Source organism: Talpa europaea (genome assembly GCF_964194135.1).
Source record: "Talpa europaea genome assembly, chromosome: 11".
Taxonomy (NCBI): Eukaryota; Metazoa; Chordata; class Mammalia; order Eulipotyphla; family Talpidae; genus Talpa; species Talpa europaea.
In genome coordinates this window covers 69,558,872-69,577,218 of record NC_140078.1, presented here as the reverse complement: position 1 = coordinate 69,577,218, position 18,347 = coordinate 69,558,872, and the positions used below count along the sequence as shown (strand labels likewise).

The window sequence follows — 18,347 nt, the reverse complement described above, 5'->3', positions numbered from 1 at the left end:
ATTCTCTGTCCTTTTAGATAGAAACATTTTCGGTGACATGGAAAATAGCTGTGGTAACTAAGATCCAGTGCGTCCCAGGATGGACTGTGCAGAATAGCAACAGAAGAGAGTAGTCTGAGCTGCCAAGAGTCACTGCCTATTACTTCCATGCTTCAGAGGGATGGAATCTCTTTGCTCTTTTATTATTATGAAAACAAAGAGAAATAGCACCAGTTTATGACATGGAGGGTCCATCCAACCAGTTCATGGCCAAGCAGAATTTAGAGTACAAGTCTTATAGTCACCACCTCTTGTTCTGATGCTCATTTTAAACCTCACGGTTGCCTTCCTCACATGGACTATGGCATTCAGAAAAGGGGAGCCAGCATTTGTAGTCAGATGGTCTCCTCCGAACTATACCCCTGGAAGCCAGCATTTGGAAGCAACCTTTTGATCATTAAAGACAACCATAGGACCAACAAGTGGGTACATGGTGAAGATTTGTTGATCTGTGAAGACTGCAAACATAAGGAAGAAACAGTGATTTGTGTTATAAAGAAGGCATACTGAAAGATGACTTTGGGCGTAAAAAGGAAGGAAACCCGGAGAAGCCAATCAGCATTTGCAGTGTCTTAAAGCAAATACTCCTGAGTAGAACTGCAGAAAACAGATTTTATAATTAACCTGTTGTATGATATGTTTTTTTTTTCCTACCCTGAACTCTCTTTAAGATATACTCAGCCATATCTAAGTCTTTGGGCATTCTTGGCTGGAGACAGATTTCTGCACCGTGATTGTTGATAAAAACAGACGGCAGCAAAGGAGCAACATTTTAACTCAATTCTGCTCTGACATTCTCCAGACACTACTAGGCTGTGCCTGGGACCCAGTGCCCTCGAGAGAACAAAGACAACATCAGGGACTCTGCAATCTGGCTGTGATCACCTTTGTCCTTCCACCTAACTGTTCACTGATGTGTTCATTCATCGTGTTTTCATGAGTGCTCTGTCAGGAGTCTGCTTGGCTCTTGCAACATGAATTGAATTGAAAAAAATTATTTTCTCACTGTTTGGAACTAATCCCTCTTCATTTCAAATCACTTGGTTATCTATCAGCATGATAAACCACCTGCCGTAACCTAGTGACTAAAACAAAAATGTATTATCGTCTCTCACAATTCTGCGGGTTAGCAGGGCTCACTTGCCATTAAATTTCTCATGGAGCTGGAATCATCTAAAGACTCAACCAGACTGGACATACGTGGTGGCTCCCTCGTGTGACTAACAGTTGATAGTGACTGTCAGATTGGAGGTTTGGGGCTGTCAACCAGAATCTCTACATACATCTTTCCCATGTGGTTTGGGCTTCTCTCAGCATGCAATTGACTTTCTTCAGCGCAAGCATTCTAAGAGACCCACGCAGAAGGTGCAAGACTTCTTATTACTGAGCCTTGGAGGTCTCAAAAGGTCCCTTTTGCCACATTCTGTTGACTAGTCAAGTCACTAAGGCCAGTCCACAGTGAGGAATGAGACTCCACCTCATGATGTGAGGAGTGGCATGTGTGTTTGGGGAGAAAAAGGTGGTTATCATCTCTGAAGACAAACTCACAAAGGCCAAACTCCAGAATCTCATATAAACACTGAAAAGAAGTTCCTTCCCTTTCTGGGGTAGATATTACATACAAATGAAAACAAAGTGGTTAAAGAGAACTGGGCCCAAGGCAGGCAGTGGTGGTGAGCTCAGGCTATTACGGAAGAGCAGGAAATTACTGTTAAGCTACAACATTCATGTAGTTCATGTGCAGGCCCCTCTGGAGAAAACTGCAGGCCCAACATGTATTAAGTATGTTGTTAGACCTTGTGAGAGAAGATTTAGATCCAGTGTCACAGAGGAAGACTGATATTTTCAGATAAATGCTATAGCTACATTAGTAGTGCCCTAGGGGCATAGAAGGAAGGGAGCTGGCAACTGGAGATTTATGCCTTTGGGGAAGGGTGTACTTGGAGAAGGTGTTTAGGAGAGTCCCTTGTATTGGAGTCATTTCTCCCACCCCCAGGAGTGGTCATGAGACCAGTAACCTTCCTCGCATTGCCCAGTAACACTCTGCTGTGGTCTCTGTTGTTTCAGAAAACTCCAAGGTGAATGGCCAGCAAGTCACAGTCTGAACTCTTATAAGTCAGTAGCTCCCCCTGGTGGTCAAAAGACTTCTTGGGACAGAAAGCAGGGGATTTTTATTTTGAATAAATCAGTCATGCTGGGTCATACCCTCTCTGGGGTTTACCAGGCTGCAATTCAAATAGTTTAGACGTCCTGGGTGTCAAAAGCCCTTGTGGTTTCCAATGTTTTCATGAAAATTATCCATCACTCTCTCTTAAAATGAGATTGGCTGTGCAGGGTGGAAGGCAGTGGGAGGGAAATGCAAAGGGGTAACCCAGAACACCTCTTTGTTATAGCACCAGAGGTGACTCCATAATCTGGATGCAGACCCTAGTGGAGTTCCTGGGGCCTGCAGTCTGCCGTCCCTCCATCCTAGACTCCCAGCATGTATCAGGATATTGAATGTTCTGGTCTGGGCATAGCCAGGTGAGCTGGACTGTGAGGTCAAGGACAATGGCCGGCGTGATAAGGCAATATATGCCATGTTGTAGCTGCATTCCCAGTGTGGCATAGGTGTAAGATGTGAGTTTGATGTAACTGAGTCAGGGTGACAGTGCTGTATCTTTTGCTGTGCACACAGAGTGGGCGGCAGACCTGTTCAGAGCTGTGACCAGGGAGCATTCACAGTTCTTGCTGGTAAGACACTATAAAAGTCAGTGGTATCAGGAGCTCTTCTTTTTCTTTACGCAGCCATCTTTTCTAAGGTTCCTTCAGAGCACAAGTTCTAGAAGAGAACATTGAAACCATTAACCATATGCAGATAATTAACTTGGCCTTATTTTTTTTTTTTAAAGAAAAAAAGACTCATTATATGTTCATCCCCTTACCCACAAAGAATATTTTTTAAGAGTAGATCTTAGAAATCAGCCCTGGGGTTCTACAAATTTCATCTCTTAGACCAGCTGTGGAAGAAGTTGCATAAATAATAATTGCATTACTGGGTTTATTATACTGACTTCTTCAAAGTGTTTATGCCTCATTTTCTTGGACTAAAATGAGTACAAGAATTTCTCAAGCACTCCTAGGGTAAGCTGGTCGAAGAAGAGCTTTCTTAATGTGCCTTGACAGTGTCTACACATCATACTCAAAGGAAGAATCCAGAAACCCTGGGCTTCAGGAACCCAGAGCCCCCAGAGCTGCAGGTTCACCATCCAGATGCAGCCCATGGGATGGTCTCAACTCTATCTAGAGAGGAGTTTCAACCAGAAACCAGAGGCTGCCAGTGGATAAGTAAGGGAGCACTGGTGTCCAGGTGACCCCCTCTAAGAGATCCAGAAGACCCCACTAGTTTCTCATGGACATGCTGGTGTCTAGCACAATGAGTGGTGCATTTTTGAAGGGCCTTCGAAACTATCCATCCCCATGAAAGCCAGTGAATTAAACTCACTGCTTCTGTGGAATGTTTCATTGAAGATCACAGATTGACAGGTTCCCTGCATTGATGGGGACTGGGCCACACAACATCTGTCATGGTCTGGCTTCCACAAGAGCTCATCAGGCCAGAGATCACCATAGAGGCCTCACAGGAGAAGAGCATGAACCAAGTCAACTCGAGAGCCTGGTTTAGAGCCCCCGCAATTCCCAGATAAGCTTCATGAACCCTGAATTCTCTGAAGAACAGGACAGAGAATCACTTATGTGCAGGGCCCTGGGCCCCCAGCCAGCCTGGGGCCTAATGAAGGTCTAGGGCTGTATTAGGAAGACCAGAAAGCAGAGACCAGACATTGGGGGCCTGGAATCTGGGAGGAAGGAACCTCTAGGAAAAGGTGGTGGGGGCCATCTGAGTGGTGTCTGGAGAAGGTAAGTTGTGGAGACACAGTATGTAAAGTAAGAACTGTGCTGCTATGTTATCCGACTGTCTCTTGTCTCTGTGTGGTGGCTCCATTGCAAGCTGGTCTCTGCCCCTGCCTGGGCCCCCTGAGAGAGCCCGGTATCTAGCCCATTTCCTGAGAGTGCTGGGTTCAAGGAGTCTGTCGGAACCCAGCTCCAGTCCTCTGCCTCTGAATGTGGTGACGGAACCCAGCTCCACGCTCTGCCTCTGAATGTGGTGACGAGGCTCTGGCAGCGGGTCTGTGTCACTGTGTCCAGCTGTATGTCTGACAGGACACCGGGTGCAGCCCCTACCACCATCAAACCACCAGGCTCTGCTTCATTCCTCCTGTGCTTGCTGAGCTCATCCTCACCTCAACTGCAAGGGGAGACCTGCCCTGGTTCCCTGGGAAGCTTGCCCACTGGGCCCTCCATCTGTGGCTTGTCATCTGTGCGTGATTGTTCTCACTTGGTTACAGGCTCTCCCTCTCTGCCAGATAAGTACCGCCACACCCGGGAAATGATGTTGCTGCTGCCCACACACCGGGACCGCCCAAGCAGTGCCATGTATCCAGCAGCCATCCTGGAGAATGGACAGGTAGACCCTGCCTACCGACTGCCCTCTGCCGCAAGTGTGTTGGCCTAGCCTTCCCTCGTTGCATTTGCTGGGCAGTCTGCATTGACCTCTGTGCCTCCCTCCTTCAGTCCTAAGAGTCTCAGAAGGCTGTTAGGCTCTGGATGGGACTGCAGTGAATCTGAGGACTAACAATCCAGACAGCAGCTGTGGGTAGAAAGGCAGCAGGATTGGAACCACCATTGTTTGTGTGACTACCTTTCCTTCTCCTGGACTCCTTTTCCCTGAACAATCTGGCAGAGGGCTGTCTGGACATTGGTTCTTTATTGTACCAAGAAGGCTGTGGTGGACATGGGTCTAGAGACCCTAACCTAACCCTCTGGGGACTTCCCTCCACACTATTTGCATAGCTTTCCAAATACCTTGCTTGGGGCCTCGAATGGGAAGGGATTAACTCCTTCCCCGCCCCTCTCTCAGAGTCCATGAAAATCACCTCCAAGCAGCTATTACCTATTCCCTGAGTGCCAGGGGTTTCTCACTGCCACATCCCTGGGCCTGATCATCCTGACAGGTAGAGAGAGTGGGTCTACTGGGGCACTGCCCTTTCCCCTACCCTCAGTACAACATGGGCCTGTGGGGCTTGGGGGAAGATCTCCAGGAGACTAAACTTCAGTGCTTATGGGTGAAAAGCATTCCTTAACCATTTCTGCCGGTGGGTCTCCCTAGCAGTGCCACATGTATTTTCTTGGCCATGCACAAGAGGGCTTGGGGCCCAGTCAGACACTGGAGGCCAGTGCCTCTAACACTACACATGGCAGTACTCAGAGCCAGATACCACTGGACAGTTTTCCTAGAACTGGTCTGAAGTTTTCAACAAATCTCAGGCATGAGACATACCACTGCTTTGATTTCCCTCTGTCTGATCATGGAATGTCCTGATTCCTATGGCCTACAGTACTGTCCCCCAAGCTACACCTGGTTGTTTTTACCCTCTTTGATGTTTCTCTCCTTTCCTCAGCTGCCGAATTTCCAGCGGGCCCTGTTCCAGCAAGTGGTTGGAGCCTGCAAACCCTGCAGTGATCCCAATCTGTCTGTGGCTGAAAAAGGTATTATTCCCTTCAGCAGGTGGCTTCCCCTGTGTCTGTCCCCAAGTGGCTGACTTGTTCCCAAGTACTAGCTGGCCAAGGCACACTTCAACATGCAGTCTGTCTATCTATCCAGAGTCCTGACCAATTACTGTGCTCATTGTTTAACACGTCTGGCTTGATGCCAATGTTTGGATCCTATTAGTTTGTATGTGTCTCTCCCTCCCCAGGGCAAAGAGACCCCAACTGCCACCTACCATGAGCCCACCTTTATGAAAACTTAGACTGTGCAAACTGTGAGCAACCATTCCTCTGGGTTCTATCCAACCAGCCCCAGAATTCAGCCGGTCCTGTGAGCCTTTTATCCCTTCCAGGGACCTGTCTTTGGACCGCAGAACAGACCTGTGACCAAGCAAGTCCCAAGAAGATTGGGAAGGACAGGCCATGGCAAAGTGAATTTCCCAAAAACAGTCCTCTCCAAGGGAAGCCCTGGGTGCACAGGGGGATTCCAGTCCTCCTGGATCCACTCTGGCCAGCAGCTGCTGGCAAAGATATATGGATTTAAAGCTGTACCATGAGACTAGGCAATCCTTAGAATAGAGGCTGTTTAGAGAGTGGGCCTTTGCCCTGTCTCAGCTCCTGCAGGCGGATGGAAAAACTGTGTGACCCTGGTCCGAAACCCCAGAAGTGAAGACCTGAGTTAATTTTAACAGAGCAATATATTTATGGGGACTGTGCCAATTTATCTGTCACACAGACCCTGACCCCATATTAGCCCCTCTCCCAATAGGTTCCACTTCCCTCTCCTCTATCTTTTGGAGTTCAGGGCACACTCAGTTCACAACAGTATAATCTGCTGTCCCATCAGAACAAAGCTGTCATCGTGTTGTCATTGCACCTCTCCACCAAGTGCTGTCAACTTTCCCGCTGTCATTGTTCCTCCCTTGCTCATCATGGAGGATATGTCTCTGTCCTCTTCAAGGGGACCAGACACTGAACCCATGACCTCAGCCCCATGGCTGAAACCCATAACCTCAGGCATGCATCAACGCTGGGTGCTCAACCACAAAGGGCATGGAATTCTGACTGAAGATGCCTCAAAGCTGCACATACCAAAAACAAGGGACTTACCTGGACCTCTGCTCTTGTGCCCCCAAAACAGAGTGCCCTTTCGGCTTCAAAAGCCAGAATTCACAGTGACTTTTCTTCACTTGAGATGTGGAGCAATCACAGGACTATCCAGGAGCACAAATGGGCTCAAATAGGTGCTGGTGGACAGACCAGAACCCTATGCCAACTGGACACAGAAGAGCTTCAAGCCTCAGAACAGGTTGCAGCAAAAGCTGGACACACCTGCCTCCAGGTGTGAGAAGGAAAAAGGGTTGTCTCAGAATAGACTGAACCCAGAACAAACGCGTTCATACTACAAGGCCAGCACTTCGTGGGCAGCAAATTAGCCACTTGCCTAGTGGAAACATATAAGCCAGAATAATAACTTCTTAAGTCTCTGTCTGATCCTCCAGGGTAGGAACTATCTGTATTTGTCTCTATTCTTGCCAGCAGGATTCCAAGTTCCACGAGGACTCTACTTCTCATTTGCAGTGAGCTCTTTTGCCAGACAAGGACTCCCAAATCAGGCACATCTGCCTCAGGGCTATGGGCCTCAGCACTGGGCACCAAGGGAAAGTGCTGGACCATTGTTAAAAGGGAAATTGAGATTACTGGGACAGCGGGAATTGCCCCTCAGGATAAATCATTTCATCTTCGGTTTCCTGCCGCCTCTCTGCTGTGCTTGCTGCACTGCAGAGGTCCACCAGTCTCATGCTCACCAGCCCCAGGCTACAGGGCAAACTTGATGGTTTCTGCTCACAATGAGTAGCTCAAACAGGCTCCCTTTTGTGATCCTTTGCTGCTTTGCCAGCTTTCTTCCCCCGTAACCTTCTTGCCCACAAGTTCTTTGGGGCCCTTGTGGGTGTCCTCTTGCAGCCCCACAATTCTTCCGGGGCCTAGATTAGAATTCTTTCCTCTCTTCGGTGACAACTGAGTACCTCCCTACCCTGTCACTGTCACACCCACCCTCTTGCCACCAACCACCAACCATCCCGTGAGACTAAGCAATCATCCTTAGAACTGAGGCCATTAATCTGGTGGAATTTATCTGGCCTGTGTGTTGGTACGAGCACATGACAGCTCCTGACCAATAATGAGGAAGAGGGTGGACATTACTTTATCCTTAGACCACCATGGAACCCAGACCTTCTTGCCCACATCCTCCTCAAAAGCTAGACCCTCAACTGCTTTCCTTCCAGAACCTCCCAGATCCCATTAGGCCCCGGCATTTACAAACATACCTGAGCCAAGAGGAATTTAAATCCCAGGTACTCAGGCCCACATTAGTTGTGACTGCCTCCAGAACAAAGCCCTTAGGTAGGCCCCTGGGTTGTGAGCTGCTTTCCTGCTGCTGACAACCCAAAAGGGAGATTATGCTTGCCTGGCTTCCTTCAGAGAAAACGCATATTTCTTCTCAGTGGTATTTGTTCTCCAGGAAGAGTAGACCAACAGGATTCACATGTCCTCTGCTGCTCCAGCAGAGTGGCTCCATTGGACCCCAAGGTCCAGCCATGCCTCCCAGCCTCTCCCCTCCTGCAAAGTCATTCACCCCAGCGGTGGCTGAGAGGCCGGCATTCTGGCACCTGGGCTCCTTCCTTAGTGGAGGTGGGTACTCTGTTTCCCTTTGTCCAAGGCCTGCTCTATTTGGAACCATGGCATGTGGACGGCCACCAACTGGGCCCCTCTAGATACCCCAGAGCATCCAAGCAGCCTTCCCTCCTCTCAGGCAGCAGTGCATTCAGCTAAACCTGGGCCACAAGGAAGGCTCTTTCCTCCGATGGGCACAGTGAACACCTTGTCCTTGCCTAAAAAACTCCCGAACATCCCAGTGCAGCCAGTGGGCACAGAAGCAGTGGTGATGAGCCAAACTTCTATGTGTTAACACAGACCCTTAAGGGGCCTGATTTGGGGGCAGCTCTTGTGCACCCCCTGGCCATACACCAGCTATAGAAGGAGGCAATCTCTGCCTTACCCTCCCCCACCAGTCCTGCTCTCTGCTTTCCCATTGGGCCAGGCCAGTAGAAGAGCCCTGATGCTTTGGTAAGAAGCTCTGTGACCCACAGTCTCTCTCCATTTTCTCATTTACATCAGTCTGTTGCAGTCTCCTCTCCTGTTCTCTCTTCCTGGACAGTCCGAGAGGCTGTGGATGTTCACTCCTTGCCTCACTCCTTCAGCTTGCCTCATCCTGAGCACTCTTAAAATGCCATTCTTCTGCCATCCTCTTGAGTGACTTCCAGTCATGGCCACTCTCCCTAATGGGCTAGCATCTTACTTGGCCATTATTTTTCTTCCCAGGGGCTAGCATATCATTCCCACATGTGCTGGGTACATAGTACACACCTGAAGAAGACATAAACTGTAGGATGGGCTTCTCCCACAGAGTGGCTCAAGAAGTAACCTCCCTTCATGCCATCTGTTTTCACCCTTCAGCGGTGCCAGCAGCCCCCAGCAGCTGGAGCCTGGATAGCGGAGCCCGAGAGGCCCAACCCTTCCTGTCTGCCCACATGGGGTGCATCCTGGCCCCCCCAGTGCCTCCCCGAAGCCTGCTGCATGGTAAGAAGACCTCCAGTGGGTCCCCCAGATAGTCCCTGGTCTCAGACTCACTCTGCTCAGGGTCTAGGGCAGTGGCCCTCCAGACTGAGAAGATGGGCCATTCTCTGGGCTGACTAATCAAGGAAAAAACACCCCTGCCACAGGAAGGACCCCGCTGAGCTTTTAGGGTCAGTGAGATTTCTGAGCATATCAGGTGAACTCAGAAAGGCCTCCCAAACAGGGAGACTGAAGACAATGGAACTGATCACGCTGAAACTGATACTCACCAGCCTATCATCACCCAACAGTAGGCCAGAGAGCTGCCTCTGCCTATGGTCTGTTTTTCCTTGGGTTCTGGCATAACTGAACTTCTTGACCACCTGTGTGGAATGGGTATCTTCTACTCATCAGCCTGTGTTTTGGAAAACTTCAATGAAAGAATGCTTTTCATATGGCCTTCAATGCTGAGGGGTCCCCAGCAGACTCCTCCCACATCTGCCCAGTTGGTCCAGCAAGATGTGCTGGCATGCAGCCCAGGAGGCACCCAGCTGAGGCTCTGGTTCTGTTCCCTTTGCAGGTCATTACTCCCTACACTTTGATGCCTTCCACCACCCCTTGGGTGACACCCCCCCGGCCCTCCCTGCCCGGACCTTGCGTAAGGTAATGTACTGAAGTGACAGCCCTACAAGGCTGTGAGATGAGTCATCTCTGCTCTAGAATCACCCATAAGGCCTATAGAGAGAACTCAAGTCCTCCCCTGCTGCTCTGTCCCAAGAACCCATCCTGGCAGACGCTGGGTGGCCAGGTCATACCCAGACTGCCGATGACCAATGTGTCCTACAACAAATGCAGTGGGGGCCAGGGCAGTCAGAGAATCCTGGAGACAGCAACACAGAGTATCCAGAATGTATGGGCGGTGAATAGTTAGAATGTGGGGTGGGGTAGGAGTGGGGAGTTCTCTGCCAACACCACAATGTATCAACATACCACACAGTTCAAGAGGTAAAGAAATATTCCAATGGTGGATCATAGAGCATTTTACACTAGAGTCCAGTCAAAGCAAAGTATCAGGCACAAAGCTTTATGAAAAAAAAAAAAAAAAAACATTAATTTTCCTGCAAACTGGAAAAAACTCAAAATATTTTGGCAGAAGAATGCATTCATCTGGGTCATCACCAGTAGGATTCTGTCAGCTCCCCAAGTGGCATGATGACCTAGGCCCTCTGTCTGTACCCCAGAGCCACAGCCCGCAGCCTGGGACCTGGCCTCAGGGGCAGAAATGCCCAGCAGCCAGGGCAGGACAATCTTTTGTGCATAGAAAGCAGGTTACTTTGCGGGGGCAGGAGGGAACTAAGGGGTTTCCACTGAGGAAACAGGAAACATGCTATTGATGAGGGTTGTTTTCAAGTTCATTAATGAACAGACTCATGGTCTTCTCTTCAAATGGAGGGCCAGTCAGCCTGTCTGGGGAGAGGAATGCCAATATGCACACCCTTTCTTTTGCAGTCTCCTCTTCACCCTATCCCGGCCTCCCCCACAAGTCCCCAATCAGGCCTGGACGGCAGCAATTCTACGCTGTCCGGCAGTGCCAGCAGCGGTGTGTCTTCCTTGAGTGAGAGTAACTTTGGGCACTCCTCAGAGGCTCCACCTCGAACCGACACCATGGACTCCATGCCAAGTCAGGCCTGGAATGCTGATGAAGATCTTGAGCCGTCCTACCTCCCTGTCCACTACAGTCTCTCCGAGTCCGCCGTCCTGGACTCCATCAAGGCCCAACCATGCCGAAGCCACTCAGCCCCAGGATGTGTCATCCCTCAGGACCCCATGGACCCGCCTGCGCTGCCCCCCAAGCCCTACCACCCCCGCCTGCCAGCCCTGGAGCATGATGAGGGTGTGCTGCTTCGAGAAGAGGCTGATAGGCCTCGGGGCCTGCATCGCAAGCCCTCTCTGCCCCCTGGGAGCATCAAAGAAGAACAGGCCCGCATGAGCTGGGAGCATGGCAGAGGGGAGCAGTGAGGGGCAGGGAGGCGGCTCAGACGCACCCTCAGTGAGCAGCTTGCGCAGCTGCCGCAGGTCTGAAAAGCAAGACCCCTTCCCCAGGGAGCCAGAGAGGCCTGGCACTCAGGAGAGAAAATCACCCCAAGTCTACGTTCTACTGCCGTGAACTCGTGTGTTGCCATGTACAGAGGCTGCAGCAGCATGAAGGGTTGTGGCTTCTCTTTTTATTTCATTTTCTACATTTCCATTTCTCTGGGTTTTCCTTTCTTTGTGCAGTAGATGCTTTCTTTCTCCTGCAGTTCCAGCCCACGTGGAGCTATGTGGAGATATTGCACAGACAGAATTGCTTTGCAGCTTTGCAGGCCCCTGGGGTAGGTGCCCAGGCCCTCCCTCCAGGATAGAGATGCACAGAAGAATGGAAATTGCACTAAGGACCTCTTCCATTGCTGTGGACAGAGCTCATGGTTGTATTCAGGGATTGCAAGAACCACGCGGACTCCATGTCACAGGCGGACAGCGGGGCTACAGCCATTTCTGCACCTGCCCACCTGCTCACTCTTCCATCCGGGAGTGTGCAACTGAAGGGCTGGCTGGGCCAACCTGCCAGCTCAGGCATGTGACCTGGCCTAACTGTATATCCAGAGCACATGGCCAGGCTTCCGTGGGCCAGCCCTGCCTCCTAACCTACCTTGGAATTTTCTCTCCATCATTTTTATTTCTGACCATTTACTCTCTTCCACTCGCAAACACCTCATGCCCTGCAGGAACCACCTTGGATCTGCAGAGGTTACTCGCTTCTGGGGCTTAAGTGAGGTGTGGAGCCAGAGGGACTACCCTAGCCACCTTCCTCCCCGCAGCCCAGGAGGCCATGTGTTGAACGGTGAGCTGGTATAGGAGTGAGGCTGGGGTACGGCAGGGGCCGGAAATCCTCTGAGCTTTCAGAAGTGGCCAGAATATCTGTCATCCAGCTCCTGAATCAGGGATTTTCAGCACTACCTCCTAGCAGTGGGGTTGGCTGCCCAGCCAGGCTTCCAAGCCCTGAGGAAATGTGGTCAGGTTCGACAAGCTCCCTGGTAAAAAGGGTGTGAGGGAGCTTTCTGTTTTGGAAACAGCCACACAGGTTGAATTATCCTCTCCCAAGTGGACAAGTGCAGGGCCCCCCCTCACCCACCCCTCCAGGCCTGTGGGGACCACCACTCAGGGTTCAGGGCAGGCAGGTGGGCAGTTTCTCCAGCCTCCCTGTCTGTTGGGCAGAGCGCAGTGGTGTCTTTATAGGAAACTCTTTCAGGTCAGGGCACTGATTTTCCTCTTAGTTTATTATTTGGGAGGATAGGGTGGGGTGGTAATAGTATTTTACCAGGGTGCTTCTAAGTTACTTAAAAACAAACAAAAAAAAACCATGTCTACAAAATTTGTTTCTTTCATTTGCTTGAGTTCATAACTTTGATGGTCACAGGCTGCCTTCTCCTTGTTGAGCTGGCGTGTTCTCCTAGTTCTCTTCTGCTGGCTTGTTTGGCCTCCATGGCTGGCCCTGGCCCTCCATCACAGCCCCCTTTTCCAAACAGAAAAGGCCATGGTCAGGGTGTTTTTCCTCTTAGAAACAAATGCCAACTTTGTTAACAGGAATGCCAGCAAGTAATTTATTAGGAAAGATGGAGGATCACGATACCTTCAGGGCTGCTGGAAGTGTTTATTGTCCGTGTTGATAGTGTAAGGCTGACGTAGACCTGTCTTGGCAGCCCTCGGTCTTGGAGGGCAGGCTGGAACTATCTGGTCTTCGTGAACTTTAGAGGGCTGGGGGGCTAGCTTTGGATCTGATTCTTAGATAGGAGGACATATTTAGATTTTAGGGCACTTCTGAACCTCAATCCCTGGAAAGACAGTCATCACATACACACATCTACCTTCTCCACTTGGTGTCACGGGAGGGTAGGAAGGGGAGTGTGGATTTATTTGGCCTTGCTTTTATGTAAGGTGAGGCAGGTTTGTGTGTTCTCTCTATATATTCCCTAACTGGATGAAAAGGACATATTCCAAACCCCTTTTATTGGAGAATCAGCCAGTCTGAGGGGAAGTGGGAGGCCATAGATGAGAATCCTCTGACTAGATTGTGAAATACTGTTTTTCATTGTTTCAAGCTTCTTTGTAAATACCTATTTGAATGCTGTGTATTTGTACAGGAATTTGAGCAAAAAATGTATAGAGTGTGATGTTCAATTGGTATTTCGCCCTATAAATGTGTTTTTAACCTCCAGCATTCTGTGCTTATTTAAAATAACAAAACTTCTAACCATCTTTTGTGTATTTATGTTTAAAAAAAAAAAGTGATTTAAAAATGATCTTACCTGTACCAGAAAGCAAAGTTGAAAGAAAAAAATTTGTACCAGTGTCCCAAGAGGTATTTTACTGTATATATTGTGGTAGCATGTTCTAAATCCAACCAGTAATGTGAATTTTAGATGTAAATATCTGCCACTTGATTTTCCCCCTTCCCCCACTCCCTTGACTGCTGTGATGTGCATTAAAGATGAATACCTGATACTGACCCACTGAATTCACTGAATGGCACAGCGCAGTGCCCCTCCCCAACCCCTGCCACTGGGCTCCGCGCTCTTGTAGCCCCACGGAAACTTCCCTTCGGCAGAGAGCACAGAACCAACCTTCCACACGCCCTGCCTACCGGGACAGGTTGCCCAGCCTCGCACTTGACGCGAGGGCAGTCGGAGGAGACGGATGTCTGCCCGCTGACCCAGGAGAGCCGAAGCCAAGGGCCCCGGGCGCTCATCTGGGAAACCGGAGGCGGCGGTCCAGCACCTCGGCCGGGCTCCGCGGCTGGTGAGGAAACGGGAGCTCTCGCAGGAGTGGGAGGCCACCCTCCAAACCCTTTCCCTCCCCTCTTTGAGGCGAGGTGGCTCCGATCCCGCAGCCCGGGCGCCCACCCCCGGCCCGGAGCCTCCCTGAGGTCCAGGACGGCAGCCCCGACGTGACCGCCTGCGGGAGGTGCTCCCGTCGAGGGACCCCGCCGGCGCCCCCTCAGCCGGGCAAGGCGGCCCGGCTCGCACGGGCAGCGGAGCCGGCGGGCGGCTGAGCTGACGGGGAGATTCGGCTACGCCCGGCGGGCGCCGAGCCTCCGCGGACGCGCCCCGAGGACTCTCACGTGACCGCTAACCCGGGGAAAGGGAGAAAAACTTTCGGGAGACTCGCGCGAGGCCGGCGGCCCTCCCCGCCAACCCTGTGGGCTTGCGGCCCACTCCAGAAGCCCCGACCTGCCCCCCAAGTTGGGGTCCCGAGCGGGGAGCCCGGGAAGCTATTCCGGCCAGCGTGTGGCCCAGAGCAGGGGATACACGAGACCACTCAGTAGGCGTGGGGCGGGGAGCGAACCCCACCTCAGCCCCCCGCGCTCCACCCCAGCCGGCGCCGTGCCCCTACCAAAGATGGCGGCCCCGGCAGCTTCCACCGCCTCCGCGGCCGCTTCCTGCGGACCGCCCTGGCTCAATCAGCGGCCGACAACTGTCTAGGGCCGCGGGCGGGCGACGCCGCCAGCCAATGGGGAAGGGCAGCGTGGAGCCGCCCGTCTGGGCTCCGCGGCGCGTGGACCAATAGAGCCCCAGCGTGCGGGATGACGCTCAGGATCCCCTCCAATAGGGAGCTACGGCGCGCGGCCGGCACCCGGTAGGCAGCGCTGCGCGGCGGGCGCGGTGCAGTCGGGCGGCGGCGGCGGCGGCGGTGGAGGATGTTGGCCACGCACGGGCTGGCGGTGGCGCTGGCTCTGAGCGTGCTGCCGGGCGGGCGGGCGCTGCGGCCCGGCGACTGCGAAGGTGCGGCGGGGCGGGGTCCGCGCGCCGAGGCCGGCCTGGCGGCGGGGCCGAACGCTAACCAAACGCGGAGCGGCGGGGGCGGCGGCCGGCGGGGCCCGGAGGAGGGGCCGCCGCGGCCTGGGAGACGCGGCCCGACGGGGAAAGGCGGGACTGGATCGTGATGAAAACTTGGCCTGAGACTGAGTCACGCCGGGGCTCCTGTGCGTCCCCCCCACTGGGCAAAGGCGCTCGGGAGCTGCCGGGGCCGGCCGCGGGCACCGCGCCTGGGCGGGGGCGCTGCGAGACCACCCACACCTCAGGCTCCGCGCTGCGATTGGGAATGAGCAGCGTTTTGAGCGTTTTCCTGTTCGGCTCCAGTGTGCCCCTTTCTGAGGTCACAGTGAGTCCCTCTCAAGGACACGTTCAATCTCGGCTTAAACTTTCTGGAAAGAGCAGGGAGGAGCCGCAAGTGGGTCACTGGGTGATGCGCGATCCCCGCATCCCCTGGGTGGACCAGGGGGCCCCAGCGACGTTCAGTTCTGCCCACCAGTGGGCACTTGAAGAAAACCGGTGATGGAAAAACTTGCCTCTCCGTGTCTCCTGTTAAAATTGCTGGCGGAGTTCCTTCTGGTGGGCTGGGGTGCGACTTGGTGATGGCTGAGCATCTCCCCTCCCTCTCTTTTCCAGTTTGTATTTCTTATCTGGGAAGATTTTACCAGGACCTTAAAGACAGAGATGTCACATTCTCACCAGCCTCTATTGAAAAAGAACTTATAAAGTTCTGCCGAGATGCCAGAAGCAAAGAGAATCGGTTGGTGAGTAGCAGATGACCCTGCCCACTTGTCCACCCAGGAGGCCAGCTGGGTGGACTGAGAGTGATTTTTTTTTTTTTTAAGTCCCGTTAGTATTGATTACAGCCCCTGCAGTGTGGTGGGCACTGGAAGTATTAGGGGAGAGGGTAGTCATCAGGACAGCAGGCAGTGCAGTGAGATGGATGTCATGAAGAAAATGGTCCAGAAAGATACGGTGGAGAGTGTGGGTGCTGATTCAGACAGAATAGTCAAGGATCTCTAAAGAAGGGTCATCAAGGGGAAGACCATCCTAACCTAGGGATCGCCCGTGTGAGTGTATCTGGGCCAAAGTGAGCTTGGCGTGTTTGTGGGGAAGAATGGGTGAGGGCTGGGTTGAAGACAAAATGCTAACAGAACAGTGGCTTCTGTAGCTTTCATCTCCCTGGCAGTATCTGGTTTTCTTGTCTCTCTGTTTAAAGGTTTGAATCTGGTGACTTTTAAATTCATCTGGTGGCTGTCAGCTCTAAGACTAAATATGTATTAAGAGCCCTGGGTTTACAGTGACTGGACCTGCCAGTACAGGCAGGGCACAGGGAAATGAGGCCCTGGTAGAGAAAGAAGACGTTTCGTGATACAAGTATTTTTCGGAGGAGACGGCTTTTGAGTGGCACTTCTTGAAGACCATTGTCCTTTCTTGCTGTAGTGTTACTACATTGGGGCCACCGATGATGCAGCCACCAAGATCATCAATGAGGTGTCGAAGCCTTTGGCTCACCACATTCCTGTGGAGAAGATCTGTGAGAAGCTCAAGAAGAAGGACAGCCAGATCTGTGAACTAAAGTATGGTAAGTGTGGCCAGGCCTTTAAAACAAACACCATGGACCGTCTGTGGTCAGGCTTTCAGAGTTTACTTTCTAGCTAGGAGAGGGAGGTGATAGACAACAGCCATCTGAAAAAGATGTATCTAAGCCCATTAGATGGTGCTGGGGATGCAGATCTAGCATCGTGGTGGATGGAGGTCAGAATAACCTCATTGAGCAAGTGACAATTTACTAAATTCTGAAGGAGGTGGGGATTAACCCAGGGGGACCGCTACCAGGAGAGCAAGGAGGTGAAGGAAATAGGTGGGCAGGTAACAGGGCCCTGCAGGTTGGGGAAAATGAGGCTTTTAGTGTGAGTGAACTTAGAAACATTCGTTTTGGAGCAGAGAAGGGATGTGGTCTGACTTGGGTTTAACATGCTTATTCTGGCCATTGAGCTCTGAAGGCATGATAATCACTATTATTTTGTAAAGAACTGTTGTGTCCAAACAGGCAAGCCTGAGTTATGAGCACCAAAGCCTCCCTTGCTGAATATGTATCTGGTAGAAAAAATGGCCCAGGCTTTCAGAGTCAGGGCTGAGAATAGTCGGCCTTTCTGTAAAATTTAAACAGTACCAACATGTTAAGACATGAGGATCAAGGGCCTGTGCTTGCCCATTTGTGTCAAGCCTGGGACATGTACAGTTGGCTCAGGGTCTCTGTGTTTACAAGTGGTCATAGAGAAAGCTCCCCACTAAAGGGCCTGACTAGGGCCTGTGTTTGTTAGTTGGGGCTGGCAGATCTTTCTGCTCTGTCACCAGCGTGGAGCTGTCATTCTGCAGTGACTTCACTTCTACTTTGACTATGTAAGAGGCACTTGGGGGAATGGAAGCCACAGTCTTCCTATAGGGTTCCTCCTGGATGGACCTTGTAGTCACTACCTTGGCGACACTGCATTGTCTGTGGTGGACATGAGACCAGGCTTCATACTGAGGGGACTCAGGGCCAGGTCCCCTTCTGAGGGGCAGCAGGCACTGATGTACCTTGAGTGAGTCTGGAAGTATCTCTCCCCCTACAACCAGTAGAGCTTCTTGTTTTAAGGGATGGTTTGACAGTGTAGACGGACTCGCCCTGGAACTATTTACACCTACCCAGCTGGTTACTCTCCCTGCTCTCTCCTCCAGACAAACAGATCGACCTGAGCACAGTGGACCTGAAGAAGCTCCGAGTTAAAGAGCTAAAGAAGATCCTGGATGACTGGGGGGAGTCGTGTAAAGGTTGTGCAGAAAAATCTGACTACATCCGGAAGATTAATGAACTGATGCCTAAATATGCCCCCAAGGCAGCCAGTTCACGGACTGATTTGTAGTCTGCCTGATCCCTGCTGCAGCTGAGGGGGGAAAAAAAAACAACAGTTCATCTGTATCTTCCCCAAATGGCCTTTTGTAATTTATTTTTTAGGTGGGCTCCTGACAATGTCAGGTGTGAACCTGGAGCTTTCCTGATGATGCTGGCTCTACAGCGCCCCCATAGGGGGTTCACTTTATTCTGTTGCTGGTTTACTCTAGGACTTTGAAGTGTGTCTGGGATTTTTTTATTAAAGGAAGAAAATTTCTAGCTGTTCTTTGAGAATTAAAGTGAATACTGAAGTAGGGTTTTATCCCTAATGAAGGTTTTTCCAGTTTTCAAAGAGTTTTCAGGCATTCACATCTGTC

General features: G+C 51.5%; 2 protein-coding genes across 2 annotated transcripts in view; both read left to right on the top strand.

Annotated features, from left to right (window-relative positions):
- Positions 1 to 11,262, top strand: part of DOCK3 (dedicator of cytokinesis 3) — a gene marked incomplete at both ends in the record, with an annotated part of 286,944 nt that extends 275,682 nt beyond the window's left edge. Inside the window, 4 exons of the mRNA XM_084248035.1 lie at positions 4,425 to 4,543; positions 5,538 to 5,625; positions 9,824 to 9,906; positions 10,753 to 11,262. Of these exons, the coding sequence (XP_084104161.1) occupies positions 4,425 to 4,543; positions 5,538 to 5,625; positions 9,824 to 9,906; positions 10,753 to 11,262 (800 nt within the window). The remainder of the gene's footprint in view (positions 1 to 4,424; positions 4,544 to 5,537; positions 5,626 to 9,823; positions 9,907 to 10,752) is intronic.
- A 3,715-nt stretch (positions 11,263 to 14,977) lies between these two features.
- On the top strand, positions 14,978 to 18,006 carry MANF (mesencephalic astrocyte derived neurotrophic factor; the record flags this gene model as incomplete). The annotated part of the gene is made up of 4 exons (XM_084247198.1): positions 14,978 to 15,062; positions 15,729 to 15,856; positions 16,536 to 16,677; positions 17,817 to 18,006. The coding sequence occupies 4 exons, from the start codon at positions 14,978 to 14,980 to the stop codon at positions 17,999 to 18,001; spliced, it is 540 nt and encodes a 179-aa protein (XP_084103324.1). The 3' UTR covers positions 18,002 to 18,006.
- Positions 18,007 to 18,347: the final 341 nt, after the last annotated feature.